This window comes from Zingiber officinale, chromosome 3B (genome assembly GCF_018446385.1).
Source record: "Zingiber officinale cultivar Zhangliang chromosome 3B, Zo_v1.1, whole genome shotgun sequence".
NCBI lineage: Eukaryota > Viridiplantae > Streptophyta > Magnoliopsida > Zingiberales > Zingiberaceae > Zingiber > Zingiber officinale.
Window position 1 is genome coordinate 4,015,553 of NC_055991.1, and position 13,713 is coordinate 4,029,265.

A 13,713-nucleotide genomic window follows, 5' to 3' on the forward strand; every position below is an offset into this window, starting at 1 on the left:
CCGGCAGCACTTCATTGCCCGTAAACCCATAAAGGGGGTTGTCATGGGCAGCAGCTCGGCTCGATCAATTTGCAATTGGTCGAAGGCCTTTTTGAATATAATATTGACCGAGCTTCCTGTATCAATGAAAACGTGGTGAATAGTGTAGTTGGCTATTACCGCTTTGATGAGGAGAGTGTCATCATGTGGTACTTCGACTCCCTCCAAGTCCTTGGGCCCGAAGCTGATTTCAGGACCGCTCGCCCGCTCTTGGCTACATCCGACCGCGTGGATCTGAAGATGTCTGACACTCGCCTTCCTTGCTCGGTTAGAGTCACCTCCGGTCGGCCCACCAGCTATAATGTTGATTACACCTCAGGAAGTGTTGCTTCTATTTTCTTCTTCCCGAGCGGACGATCTAGGCTGCTCCCTAGACATCCGGGGATTCTCACGCCTCGGAGTATGATGCCGCTCGGGAGTCTGTCTTTGTCGCCTGTCGGGTATCATCCGCTCGACTTCACGAGGTCTCTGTCGCCTGTCGGATGATGGCGATCGACGGGCGCCACTCCAGGGAACGGGGTGGGCGACCAGGGGAAGGCTCCGGCAATCTCTTGTGTTGTGTGTGTCCGTCCGGTGGAATGAGCAAAACATTGGGGTCCATACCTTCTTTTTTGGTTTGGGCCGCTCGGCGAATACTTCTTGAATGGCGTGGGATCTCGCCTGTTGTGGTGGGCTAGCTGCTTCAGCTCGCGGTCCTCTGGGCGGCTGGTGAGCAGTATGAGGCTTCCGCTCGGCAGGGGTTGACCGCTCAGTTGAAACGTCTTTTCTTCGGGCCGCCTGGGCTTCCTCTACATTGATGTATTCGTTGGCCCGGTGCAGCATATGATCGTAGTCTCGGGGCGGCTTCCGAATTAGCGAACAGAAAAAGTCGTCATCCACCAAGCCTTGTGTGAAGGCATTCATCATGGTTTCCGAGGTGGCCGTTGGAATATCCATGGCCACCCTGTTGAACCGCTGGATATAAGCTCGAAGTGATTCGCGGGCTTCTTGTTTGATGGCAAACAGACTGACACTAGTCTTCTGATAGCGCCGACTGCTTGCAAAGTGGTGGAGGAAGGCCGTGTGAAAGTCTTTGAAACTTGTGATGGATCCGTCCGGCAACCTCCGAAACCTCCGTTGAGCCGATCCCGAGAGGGTGGTAAGGACCCGACACTTCACTCCATCTGTGTATTGATGAAGGGTAGTCGTATTGTCGAACTTACCCAAATGATCGTCCGGGTCGGTGGTTCCATTGTATTCACCGATCGTCGGGGGCACATAGTGCTTTGGCAGAGGGTCCCGCAAAATGGCCTTCGAGAATTGCCGATTGATCCGCTCGGGAGAAGCGTCCGCTAGGGGGGCTTTGCTTTTTCTGTTGTCTCGTACCGGCACTTCGTCTGATGAAGATCCTCGATCCCGATTAACTGCTGCGGCTTCAGGAGGCGTGCGGAATAGGGCCCGAGGAAACGGAACCGTGGCCACGGGTGCTTCCGCTCGGCCTCCCGATGCGGACGTCGCTTGCTGCTCCATCCGCTCGGCTTGCGACTTCTGCCTTTGTTGTTCCACTAGCTTGGCTGCTCTGGTTTCGATCAGAGCGTCGAGCTCCTCTGTGGAGAGCATCACCGAGTGCGGTCGTCCAGCTTCGTCCATTGCTTCCGATCGGATGCAGGAACGTTCCCACAGACGGCGCCAAATTGATCCTGTCCGAATCGATGAATCAACGGACGCTGGGCAAGTGGCGCTCTCCTAGTTGCTAACGTAGATCTCCAGCCGATCATATAGAGCTCTGGCGAACCTGCAAAAAAGTCGGGCCGGGAAGGGGTTCCCGGCGACGACCCTCCGACGCTCAAGTCAGGCAAGTGGACAGCAAAGAAGTGGCTCCGAATATCAGAGAATGCGTGCGTACCTCCGGCGAAGTGTGAGGCTCTTTATATAGAGCTGGGAAGGGGCTCACGCACACACACCGAGGCTAATACGTGTCCTCAACCCATACCTCAGTATGGACTTGTCAGAAAAGCTTACCTGACACCATACTGCTACAGTCCGAGCACGTCTTTGATGGGACAGCGGAACCCTCTGTCATAAGATCCTGCGTATGACCTGCTCGTCGAACATACCCGCTGTTAGAAGATGTTCCCTTGTCCTTTTGTCTCTTCTTACCTCATGCTGAGCGTCCGGCCGGTCGGCAGTTCCATCACGTCTGGCCGGTTGATCCGCTCGGGAGAATCCCAGTAGTGTGCTCCGTGGACTATTAGCAGTATTGCTACTTTATGCCTTCGGCCGAGCGAGCCACCCGCTCGGCCATACGACCTTGTTCAACATGAGCGTCGGAACCCCGACTCCCGCTGGGGTGCCTTTGCTTTCAGTTAGACTCCGGTTGGCCGGTTGGTCCAACCCTTTTCTGGTCGTCCGGTCGGTTCAACCCTTTCTGGTAGGCCGGTCGGCCCACCCTTCTCCGATAATCCTTATAATCTTTTGACCTCCACATGGCGTTGACTTCTCGGAAAGAGGGTCCCCTGTTCTTACCGTCGGATCAGCCGCTTAGCTTGCTCCGCAACTCGGCTATCTCGTTCGCCACCAGAGCAACATTTGCCTCCTTGAGATTTTGAGTTAAAACATGAGCTTCCTTGTTTTTAATGTCTAGGTCTTTAATGACTCGGAGTTTTCTGACATTGACAAAGTTTATCTTAGATTCAAAAGTATGAGCCTGCTTAGTAAGTCGATTGAGTTGGAGGGTTTGCTCGTGATTTTTATTCTTCTTAACACCGAGCTCCCATTTGGAGCCTAGTAGCTGCTCGGAACTCCGATCCAAGTTTTCTTTCAGTCATGCCACTTCCGCATTTAGTTGATCAATAAGGACTTAGGAGGCTTCTAATCGCCCGATCGAAGCGCACAGTTGTTGCAACTCATGCTCCAAGAATATCAGCCTCTGGCACATGGCCAGACTCTTCATCTAGAATTACAGTAAGTAAAAGTCAATAAGTGTCGATCAGGGAATGTAAAAGGGAGACTTGGTAAAAAAAAGTATATATACTTTGGTGGACTTATGAGTGAAGTTGTTCGTGAGCTCCTTGGGAAGGATGGTCGTTGCTCGAACCCTGGCATCTGCCCAGACTTATGCCAATGACCCTTGGATTTTAATCTGATGCTCAGGAGAGCGTAGCTCGGTGTCATTAGGGTAACGCCACTCATCGAGTAGGTGAATGATGGTCGTTATGTGTTTGTAGCCGCTTGGATCTGATGACTCAGAGGCAGTCAAACCCTTTGACTTGGACATCAGGGAGGAGTGGATGGTAGACACATAGGCGACTAGCCTGGATAGCTGAGGATTTGTCGATTATCGATCGAATTCATTAAATGTAAGAATATAAACTTGAATACCTTTAACCATGAACAATTATTAGATTTTCTAATTATATATATGATATGAATATTTTTTAATTTAAATAGAAAAAAATGACTGCTACAATTACATAGGTGTCTCAGCCTGTTATAGAGAGAGATAAATCACATACTCAATCCATCGACCAGTTAAATGAGATTTATTATACTTTCTAATGATGTTATTATACTTTCTACATTATTAAATACTACTAGTTAGTTTTGGAGTGGAATTGAATGTGTTTGCTAGAAGGTTTTTATTATCATTGGTAATGTATTTAGATTTATTATATTCAGATATTTATTAGTAAAATTTTAGATGTCTTGGATATTTATCTTTGTTTTTTTATCATTGGTAATGGATTGGATTTGATTTGATTGTATCATTTTTGTGAATGCATTATGTGGATTGTATCATTTATTATGTTGTTTGGTTCTGTAATATGAATGTGTTGTGAAAATCATCATTTGTAATGATGCTTTGATTGATATTTTATATGTAAATAAGAAAAATGTGAAAATAGAAAGGTGTTGGTGAAATTTTCACGCTAATTAACTATAGAATTTTAATGGTCTGATTTGAATTTTCCATGTCTCTAAGTAGCGATGGAATTTTAATTTTCCATCGCTAATGAGAGATGACATTTTGAAATTCCGTTTCTAAACCTAATGATAACATTTTAATTTTTCATCTCTAAACCTAATGACAGAATTTAATTTTCCATCGCTAATTGACGATGAAAGTTAGTATTTGTTGCTAAGTTTAGAATTTTAATTTTGACATAATTTAAGTTTCCATCACTAATTTTACAGATGAAATTAAATATTCCAACTCTCATTTTATCGACGGAAGTTTAATTTCGATTGCTAAGTTTAGTTACAAAATTAATATTTCATTACTAAATTTAGTGACGGAATTTATTATACATCACTAATTAGCGACAAACGGTTAAATTCGATCGCTAAATGATGTCAACAACCTATTTTATTGCGATGGAAATATTTGGTTGCCATGTCCAATTAACAATTAATTAGCGACTGATGGATTTTTTTCTTATAGTGATTCTAGCTAGTTAGTTTATAATGATTACATTCGTTATTTGTTAGTTTTTAAAATTAAAAATTAGCCTTTCAATGAGGTTTTATGTATTCTAATTATTTTAAAAAAAAAATTATAAAAATATTGTATTTTATTTTTAAAAATATTAATAAGGAGTTTTCAAAGTTTATAAATTCTAAAAAGGTTTATTTGTAGTTATGCTCTTATCATCTTAGTAAAAGATGATTCATTCGTTCTTAATGTCCCAATCAATTCGTCTTTAAATTAATATGAAGAATGTGACTATTAATTACAGTAAATTTTGTTGATCAGAATCTGGCCAGCTAAAAATCTGTATCCCCCAATTATAATACATGTATGTGCATGCATGTAATTAATATACACATATGATATTACTAAAATGCCCCTGTATAAATATGCATGTATACATTCTAGCTGGCCAGATTCTGGCCATTTAGCACTACCCTATTAATTATTAGTACAAGTGATTAAGATATGAAAACATCATATCTTATACGGTAATTCTTGTTGGCTAGAATTTTTTATCCTCCAATTAAAATGTATGCATGTACATGCATGTAATTAATGTACACATATGATATTACTAAAATACCCATGTGTACACTTGCATGTATTAATTCTAGCTGGTCAAATTCTGGCCATTTAGCATTACCCTATCTTATAATCCCACCTAAGATGCATACAATACGAGCCGGCTCTCAATACAAATAATAAATATTATTAAAATAAGAAAGGATATTAAGATATCGAGTAAAAACCACTAGCCCTGAGCTTGGAGATCTTTGAACTCTGAAGTTCATCAAGTCTCATTTTTAGTCGACTGAATTGTTAGAATACTAAAATATGCTAAATGTACATATTATCACTAATTTATTATATCGTAACCTTAAACACGAACATGAACAATATGCATACTCGAGGGCTGATTCATTCGGATGTAACTCTTTTACAGGACTCGAAGTGAGTGTCCATCAACCAGGCCATGCGACAAGGCCTAGCTACTAGCTAGTTCAATGGTTTTGAGGCGATGAAATTAAGAGATAGCGGTCTCTTCCAAATTGTAGTGCAAAGACAACAAGATGTTAATTGATTAGGGTTTTATACTAATTTAAGTCCCATTAATTGCGTAATTAATTAACTATTTAATTAAGTAATTGTCGGTGGACTTTGTGCCATAATGGCCGCAATAAAAGCCCGTTGCAGGAACCTCGCATTTACGCCCGATGATATAAATACTTCCATTAATTATCCCAGTTCCCTTCAATTCCTAACCCTAATTTCCAAAAAAAAAAAATCCCAATAAATTGTGGTATTAATCGCTGCGTTAATTAACGTTCGGGAGGTAGTGGGAGAAAATCGAGACCGTTGAAAATTTGAAGGGCTCTCAATCAATGCCCATTAAGGGACAATTATTCTTCGCCCAATTAAAGCCTTAAAAACCATTTTAAATGTGGGTTTTCATTGGACAATAATTCTTTTATTTATTTTTGCGTATTTTGAATTCCTGACCGGGTCAGTAAATACCGGAATCTTGCACATTTATGTTCTTCTCCCTCCAGATCTTCTTCGGCTGGAAGATGAGAAAGAAGAGGGATGAGAAAAACAATCGATTGCAGACAGTTTTTCTTTTTTCTTTTTTGTTTTTTCTTGAAAAGCTGAGAAATGAGATTTATTCTGGGAAATTAAATTGTTCATTAATTATTTTGTTTTTATTTACAATGAAGAGAAGCAATAAATTAAAGGCTGGGAATTTGCTTATAAAATGGCATCGCAGGCGTACTTTCCACCCATCGCTTAGTTTTGTTCTCTGTCTGCCTCACTTACAAGGTTTGTGTTCTTCTTTTGATTTTTATTTTTATTTTTAATTTATAAAAATAAATAATTGTTGTGAATTTGTTGGCGATAGATGAGCGGGCGCGGTGGACGAAGGGTGGAGCTGAAGCTGAACGTGTCGGCGGCGGAGACGTCGCGGCGGCGGCGGTCGTCGTCGGTGTCGTCGTCGGAGCCGAGCTCGTGCTTGTCGTCGGAGCCGGAGAGTCCGCCGGCGGCGGCGATGGTGCTGGCGGCGTGCCCGCGGTGCCTGATGTACGTGATGCAGTCGGAGAAGGACGAGCCCAAGTGCCCGAAGTGCAACCGCGACCTGCTCCTCGACTTCCTCGCCGGCAGCGGCGCGGCAAAGGCGGCCAACTAATTAACTAGTTGAATTGCTCGATCTCGATTGCAGCTTTAGTTTGAATCCTTCTCAGTTTCTGTTTTCCCCTCTCTGCTTTTTGTTAGTCGAAGCTGATCCATGTGAAATTTCCGTGCTCTATCTTTCTACTACTAATAGTTTGACAACAAACTAACGTTCAGTTTGAGTAGCAAACCTTTAAACTAATATGTTCACGAGTTTACGAGAGCTCAGTTAGCTCAAAATCAAACTCATTAATTTAATCAAATGTTTTTTTTTTCAAATTTAAATAGCTTAACTTCTACCTCCCTAAGTTTGTAAATATTTATTTTTATTTATTACTTTCCTAAAGTACTAGTTAATTTGCAATCTAAATCACCCATTTTGCAATATAAAATTGAATCTAGCTAGGTGATCTTTAAACGATAATTCTTGTTGATCAGAATCTGGCCAGCTAAAATTTTTTATCCTCCAATTAGAATGCATGCATGTACATGTATGTAATTAATGTACACATATGATATTACTAAAATACCCATGTGTACACTTGCATGTATTGATTCTAGCTGGTCAGATTCTGGCCATTTAGCATTACCCATCTTTAAAAACTAGTATTTAATGAATATAACTTTTGAGAGAACTTTAATGTTGGGTGACAAACTAGTTACTTTTGCCGTTGCACCATAGTCCCGGGGATGATCCTTGCATTATAATAAAGCTATTAGATAGTCTATTCTCATATAATTAGACAAATATTATCAAAAGATAAAACTCTCAATATTACATTGATTTCTATCTCTAATTAACAACTTTTATATTTATAGATCTTCAATCATTCAATGTATCGCGTTCCACCTCATTTGCCCATCCAAGTAGAAAAAGGTTGATTATAATCATTTTTGATTCAGATAAGACTAGGGCACATAATATAAACATTCCTTTTTATTTTACTTTATTTACTAAAAATAGAACCCCCCCTGAATGTTAGTTTTGGAGGGGTAAAAATCAACGGCCGTCCATAACTTATTAGAATGGATGTATTTTTTTTTTAATTTTAAATCAAAAGGACATCAATCCATCCATATATGATGTAAAATTTACCTGCCCTAACTACTCTTTAATATACTACACTATTCTCATATTATTATCTTGTACCACTTAGTTTCATTATACAATTATATGAATAAAATAAATCTATATTATAACAACTATTAAATTTCAGTTATGTAAATATTGTTAAATAAGATAAGTATTAATATTGAATATTATTAAATATGTCAAATCATAATCTCTCAGGGGCACGTACAACTCTATATAGGCGAAAAAAATATGAAAATTGATCGGAGTGTTTTTAAATTTATCCGGTTAGTGAATCAAGAAAACCCACTGTCAAAATTATTTGATGCTGTCTGTGAGTCAGGAAACCGTATTAATAAATAAATAAATAAATAAATAAAAACTCCTTTTATTTTTATCTTTTTTAAAAAAGCCAGGTTTTATTTCCTTTTCTTTCATTATTTTTTAATCGAGGACAGATCCGGCGGGGCCGCCCTGACCGGTTTGAGGCTTTGAGCCCATGCGGCGCCGACCGTCGAGATCTGGGCCCATCAGGAAAGTGCATTTACAAATATACCCCTACCCTCGTATTGAACACAGCCTCAGAACATCTGTTTCGGACGCTTTTCAGTAGACATCGATATGATTCAGGGCGGTGATAGGACACCTAGTCAGCCATGCTTGGCGGCTCCTGTCCAATAATGAAGTGTTCGTTTATCAGAGTCCAGATCTCTTGATCCGGAAAATCGACGGATGGACTGCATTTACTTGGAGCTACTTCTACATAATTATTGGATGGAATCCGTAGAATTTCTGATCCGAAAACGAAACCTGATCGAGAACCGTCCGCTCACCATCAACTATACCTTTCCAGTAAAGAAGTAGGCCCCGTAAAACGAACCTCCCTGTAAGGCTGTAACTCACCGCGTTCGCTCGGGTAGGTAAGTGAGTACGTTGTTAGGTGCAAGTTTTTCACCTGATGCAATTTTCACATTGTCGTCGTCGTGCTCGAAATAGACTACATCGCCATAGGTTGCGCCGCCACTGCTAGACCTATCCTGCTGAATCGGCCGGCGATGGAGCCTCCCGGCCTCCAGCCGCTGACTAACTCCCGCTTCGGGGAGATACCTCTACCCAACCATCATCGCGGCGGCGGCGGCGGCCACCGGCGCTCCAACTCGGAGACGTTCGTCCGCCTCCCTGGTGATCTTCTACTCGACTCCGATCCGGACTTCGAGATCCCTGACATCGACTTCTCCTCGTTCTCGGACGACACCGTGTCCGGGGACAGCGGGGCTCCCTTGGTCACTAGGCCGGACCCGCCGGTTGCGACAGAGACGTGCCTTCCTGGGGTACACTTCAGGAGTCTGTCGCTCGACACAGCCTTCTTTGAGGGGATGTCATTTCAGGAACCACCGTCTGGTGGCAGCGGTGCTGCTGCAGGATTGGCGCAGAGGGGGCACCACCGCCGGAGCGGGTCCACGGATGGCGCAACTTCGCCGTTCGAGGGGGAGTCAGCGCTGCCATTCTCGGATTTCGCGAAGAAGGCCGTGCTTTCGGATAAGCTCTCCGAGCTAGCTCGGATTGATCCCAAGAGAGCAAAAAGGCCAGTTTTTGTCCTCTCGCCTCAAATTTAAATTATTTTCATGCTCTCTTTCACGACAAAGTTAAATTGAAGAAGACGACAATGCAAACTTACAGTTCTAGGAATTCTTATCTTCTCTGGCGACACTAATTGAATTCTTTGAAAAACTCTCTTTGGTTGAATTCTAAAGAGTGAAATTAGTTCGTTGGGTAATTTGTGAAATCCAAATTTACGCTTGATTTCCAGAGATTCTCCGAATGAATTTGTTCTCCAGGCGTGGTGCAAGAGATTCTGGTCTTAGTTTAATAAACATAGAACTGATGGGTATACGTTGAAGGATCAGAAACCGGTAGGGAATGCAATTGTTTCCTCTCTAGTCCTGACATGAAACACTAACACTTGAAACTTCGTTTTGGTTCAAATACTTTAATCATGAGCATTGAAGATCATTTTTTTTTTGCTCCTATGCGTTGCTAGACAAAAAAAGGAATGCTTGTCTATTGAAAGTCTCTTGAATTTTGATATGTTTCTGGCCCATTTGTAATACAGGATTCTTTCTAATAGACAATCTGCTGCTCGTTCAAAGGAGAGGAAGGTTCGCTATACAAGTGAACTTGAGCAGAAGATTCAAACACTTCAGACGGAGGCAACCTCTATTTCTGCACAGCTTACACTTTTGCAGGTAGGAGATAACTATTCATTGCATAAATTCATATGATGATTTTTTTTTCTTTGTTTGAGGAAGGAATTCATTGCATAAATTCATATGATGATTTTTCTTTCCTTACACTGGATTTAATATGGTCGGGAGATAATTTCAGACGCTGGAATGGTTGTCACACTAATGTTTTTTTCCCCAAGTGGTTAAGGTAAAAGATTGAGTCGATTGACTATAACTTTTAAAGAAGGCATCAAACTTTCCTCAGAAAGTCCTTTTCAACACTTAATCACGAAGCTGAATCGACTAAAGTTACCTAAGATATTGACTATATAATTAAAGTAATCTTCCTCTAGATTATAGAATATTGAAAGAAAGTTTTACTATCTGAGGATTGTTATATTGTGTAATGAAGCACAACTAATTTGGCTAGGGAAGCAATTTGTGTCTTCATGATCATATCAGTATCCATGCGATTACTAACATGAAACATGACAAGCCTTGAACTGGTATACAACTATTAATCTTGTCAAATATCCTAATACATATTAAATGGATACCATGAAAATATCAATGTGGTTATACTACTCTTGGATTGGGTATATAAGTTTATGAAATATTAATGCAAATAAAGAAATGGATAATGCAAAAAATATAATAAAATTGGAGAAGGATTGAAGATTGACACATATTTAATTACAGGAACAACAATAGGAGAGCTTTTCAAGATTGATGCATCTTTAATTTAATTTTAAACAAAGATTTTTGTTGTTTTGTAAATTTTCTGATTGTTTAGTAAGTTTTGGTTGTCAATTTCTTTTTCTTTTGGTAAATACTATTTAGATTATCTATTTTCTAGTTTGTATTAAGGTTGGGGATTTATAGAAGAAAGTTCCAACTCCATGTCTTTTTCACTTGATTTCCTTTATGTGAGGGTTATTTGTTTAATCATCCGTTGTGTTGCATCAAATGATATCAAAGCCAAAATCTAGTCCAGTTTGTTACATATTACTCTCCTTAATTGCTACCACTCTCGCATTCATCCCTTGTTGGTTTTCTCATCCACCTTAGCCACCATGTCGTCATCACCATAACCACAATTACATCACTTGTGGTCTACCATCAATGATCTCTCCTTGATTGCCTCTATACAAATTGAGCAAGAGGCACCCGCTTTTGTTGTTTTGTAAATTTCTGATTGTTGGAATGAGTGATTGAAGTCTATCCCGTTCATGATCCAGAGAAACAGTACTGGTTTGTCTGCTGAGAACAGAGAACTCAAGCTGAGATTGCAGGCTATGGAGCAACATTCGAAACTTCGAGAGGGTAAGTTGTTTTCGTTTTAAAAGTTCCCTTATAGTCTCATTTACTTGGCTATGTTCTTACATGATTCCTCTTACGTTCTATCATATAAATTTCCTCATCATCTTTTTGTCATACAGCTCCAATTGTTTATCCATGACAATACGATTACTAAGTGCTTCATGTGATCTGTTTATTATCTTCTCTGGATCATAATACTCTTTAGCTTGTTTCAATTTGCATTTGTAGTTTCTTTTTCAAAGAAGTTCAAAGATTCACTTATCAGAAGAAGCATTTTTGGTCTGTACAGCTCTCAACAAAGCATTACGAGAAGAAATCCAGCGGCTGAAGCAACAGGTCGGAGAAGTTCCGAATGCGAATGGAAATCGTTTTAGACGCGCAAGTCAGCGGCATGAAGAGTTGCCTCTTCAAAGTACTCATCTTGTTTCTTCAAGTGATCAACAACTGAGCGAGCAAAGTTTGATGGATCTGTTGGACTTGATTTGAGAGCTGCGGTGAGAGGATGCATAGCAAATCTGTATTCATCGTAAAACTTGGACTTGATTTAAGAGATTGTTATGAGGAATAAGAATATAGATTGAATCAATTGATCTTACAATTTTTCTTCTTCTTCTTCGTAAAAACAGAATGAATTAATGAATTAGGGTTGTTTTGAGATGACGTAGGCATGGACGACAAGGGGAATCCTTCCAAACTGGTGAATGCAACCTCAGCAGCCACCTCGCCTTCTCCTTCACCGCGCTGCCGCAGTCGGCCTGCAGCACCAAGCAGAGCTTCTCCACCGCCCCCACGCTCACCATCTCCTCCAACACCTCCTTCGTCGCCGAGCTCCAGCACACCGCCGCCAGCACCCTCACTGCCTCCTCGTCCGCCGCCGCGGATATCTGCAGGATCCTCTTCGCCACCACCCCGATCCCCGCCGCGTGCCCCACCAGCTCCGCCCTCCCCTCCGCGCACGAGCAGAGCCTGCTCAGAACCCCGAGGTCTATCTCCGTCGTCCGCTTGTCCGGAAAAGACAGCTCCAGTTCCACCACCTCCCTCACCCCGCCGGCCTCCACTATCTTCAACCGGTTATTCCCCCGAACGCAGGCTCGGAGCAGGACCTGCAGCGCCGCCTTGGTCACCTGCGGCGAGATCCGATCTCGAATTACCCCCAGCACGGATCGGAAAAACTCTGTTTTTAGTTGCTCCAGAAGTCGTGCACTTGCCGCCTCCATCAAGGCCTTCGCGACCATAGTCGCCGTCGATTTCATCTCTCTGTTTTCTCCGGCCAAGACTTGCGCGATCAAATCCACGATGGAAAGGCAGTCACGGCCGTCGGCGATCGGCTTCAAGTCATTCTGAGGCACTCGGAGCGACTGAAAAAGAAGGTTCAGAGCGAGGTCGACCTCGACTCGATCGACGTCGACTCGGAACGAAGCGATTAGTTTGATCAGTATTCGCGGGACGCCGGACTGGACCAACCGCCGGCGGATGGATTCATTATTCTCGCACCCGAGCGCGGCGAGTAGGTGGAGCGATCGGAGCTGGAGCCGGGGAACGAAGAGACCGCGGACGAGGTCCTGGATGTCGGGGCATCTATCGTCGGCGGCGTCGAACCAGGATTGGATGAGGCGGCGGAGGGTGTGGTTGGGGGTGAGCAGCGCCTGGTCGTCGGGAAGCGGCTGCTGGGTGACCGGGCAGATGGGTTTCCGGTCGACTAAAAGCCACCGCTCGATACTGGCGCGGTCGTAGGTAATGCCGGTGACGGTGGTGACGGGGTCCTTCATGATCTGAAGCGATATGGGGCAGATGAAGTGGTGGGGGACTTCGCCGGAGTCCATAAAACCCGGCCGGTGAAATAATTGCCGCTGCGTGTGCATGCAGAAGCGGGAGAGGAGATCGATTTATACGTGCGTTGTTGAATCTGTAAAAAAACTTTCAATTCCTTTGACTACGTGATTACTTAGGGACATTGAGAATGAGAAGAGACGCTAACCTTCTTCCCTGACGGTGGCCATTAATTCATGTTCACAAACAGCGAGCGAGCTTCCACACATTCCCATTCACCACGGAACATCATTAATTCTAGTGTTCATTAGTATTCCACGACTTTGACAAAATCTGTCAGAAACTTAGATCCTTGAGAAACCTTGCTTCCCAATTTGTGTTAAACGAACGGATCGACTCCTCTAGTTGCTTACTTGCTTTGCTGGTCTTCCTTCTTCGCCGTCTTGTGATTTCAATTTAAAAGGAGGTGACGTGTTTCTTCAGCCTTGACTTTGACCAGTCAAAGTCGGCCGTATCCTCTTTCCGCGGACCAGGCAAAGTCGGCAATCTTAGCTAGATTCTCCTTCGTCGACAGAAGAGAAAGGACTGAAATCGACGGAGCAAGTTTAGGCGGTCTTTCCACAGCTATAAATTAATGCATGCAGGAGTGTGAAATGAGATGATCATTTTTT

At 42.5% G+C, this 13,713-nt stretch overlaps 3 protein-coding genes across 4 annotated transcripts; 2 read left to right on the forward strand and 1 right to left on the reverse strand.

The window, feature by feature from the left end:
- The first annotated feature begins 6,386 nt into the window (after positions 1-6,386).
- LOC121967968 (protein GL2-INTERACTING REPRESSOR 1-like) lies at positions 6,387-6,743 on the forward strand. Its single transcript, XM_042518499.1, has one exon. It carries the CDS (start codon positions 6,387-6,389, stop codon positions 6,669-6,671), a length of 285 nt encoding a protein of 94 aa, XP_042374433.1. The 3' UTR covers positions 6,672-6,743.
- A 1,952-nt stretch (positions 6,744-8,695) lies between these two features.
- On the forward strand, positions 8,696-11,758 carry LOC122055555 (transcription factor VIP1-like). Its single transcript, XM_042617040.1, has 4 exons — positions 8,696-9,312; positions 9,841-9,973; positions 11,191-11,275; positions 11,562-11,758. The coding sequence occupies exons 1-4, from the start codon at positions 8,783-8,785 to the stop codon at positions 11,756-11,758; spliced, it is 945 nt and encodes a 314-aa protein (XP_042472974.1). The 5' UTR covers positions 8,696-8,782.
- Positions 11,653-13,470, reverse strand: LOC122055554 (E3 ubiquitin-protein ligase PUB23-like). 2 transcript variants are annotated; one of them, XM_042617039.1, is made up of 3 exons: positions 13,251-13,470; positions 11,869-13,178; positions 11,653-11,787 (listed from the first exon to the last, which is right to left on the reverse strand). In XM_042617039.1, the coding sequence occupies exon 2, from the start codon at positions 13,132-13,134 to the stop codon at positions 11,905-11,907; it is 1,230 nt and encodes a 409-aa protein (XP_042472973.1). In that variant the 5' UTR covers positions 13,135-13,178; positions 13,251-13,470; the 3' UTR covers positions 11,653-11,787; positions 11,869-11,904. The 2 variants fall into 2 exon arrangements, with proteins under 2 accessions (XP_042472973.1, XP_042472972.1); XM_042617038.1 differs by lacking the exon at positions 11,653-11,787 and having other exon boundaries at positions 11,831-13,178.
- Positions 13,471-13,713: the final 243 nt, after the last annotated feature.

Bases quoted from the DNA above. Each gene is read 5' to 3' on its own strand.
- LOC121967968 (XM_042518499.1), top strand. From the start codon at position 6,387: ATGAGCGGGCGCGGTGGACGAAGGGTGGAGCTGAAGCTGAACGTGTCG.
- LOC122055555 (XM_042617040.1), top strand. From the start codon at position 8,783: ATGGAGCCTCCCGGCCTCCAGCCGCTGACTAACTCCCGCTTCGGGGAG. The intron at 9,974-11,190 runs GTAGGAGATAAC...TTCATGATCCAG, and splicing joins CACAGCTTACACTTTTGCAG to AGAAACAGTACTGGTTTGTC. The intron at 11,276-11,561 runs GTAAGTTGTTTT...TGGTCTGTACAG, and splicing joins ACATTCGAAACTTCGAGAGG to CTCTCAACAAAGCATTACGA.
- LOC122055554 (XM_042617039.1), bottom strand. From the start codon at position 13,134: ATGCACACGCAGCGGCAATTATTTCACCGGCCGGGTTTTATGGACTCC.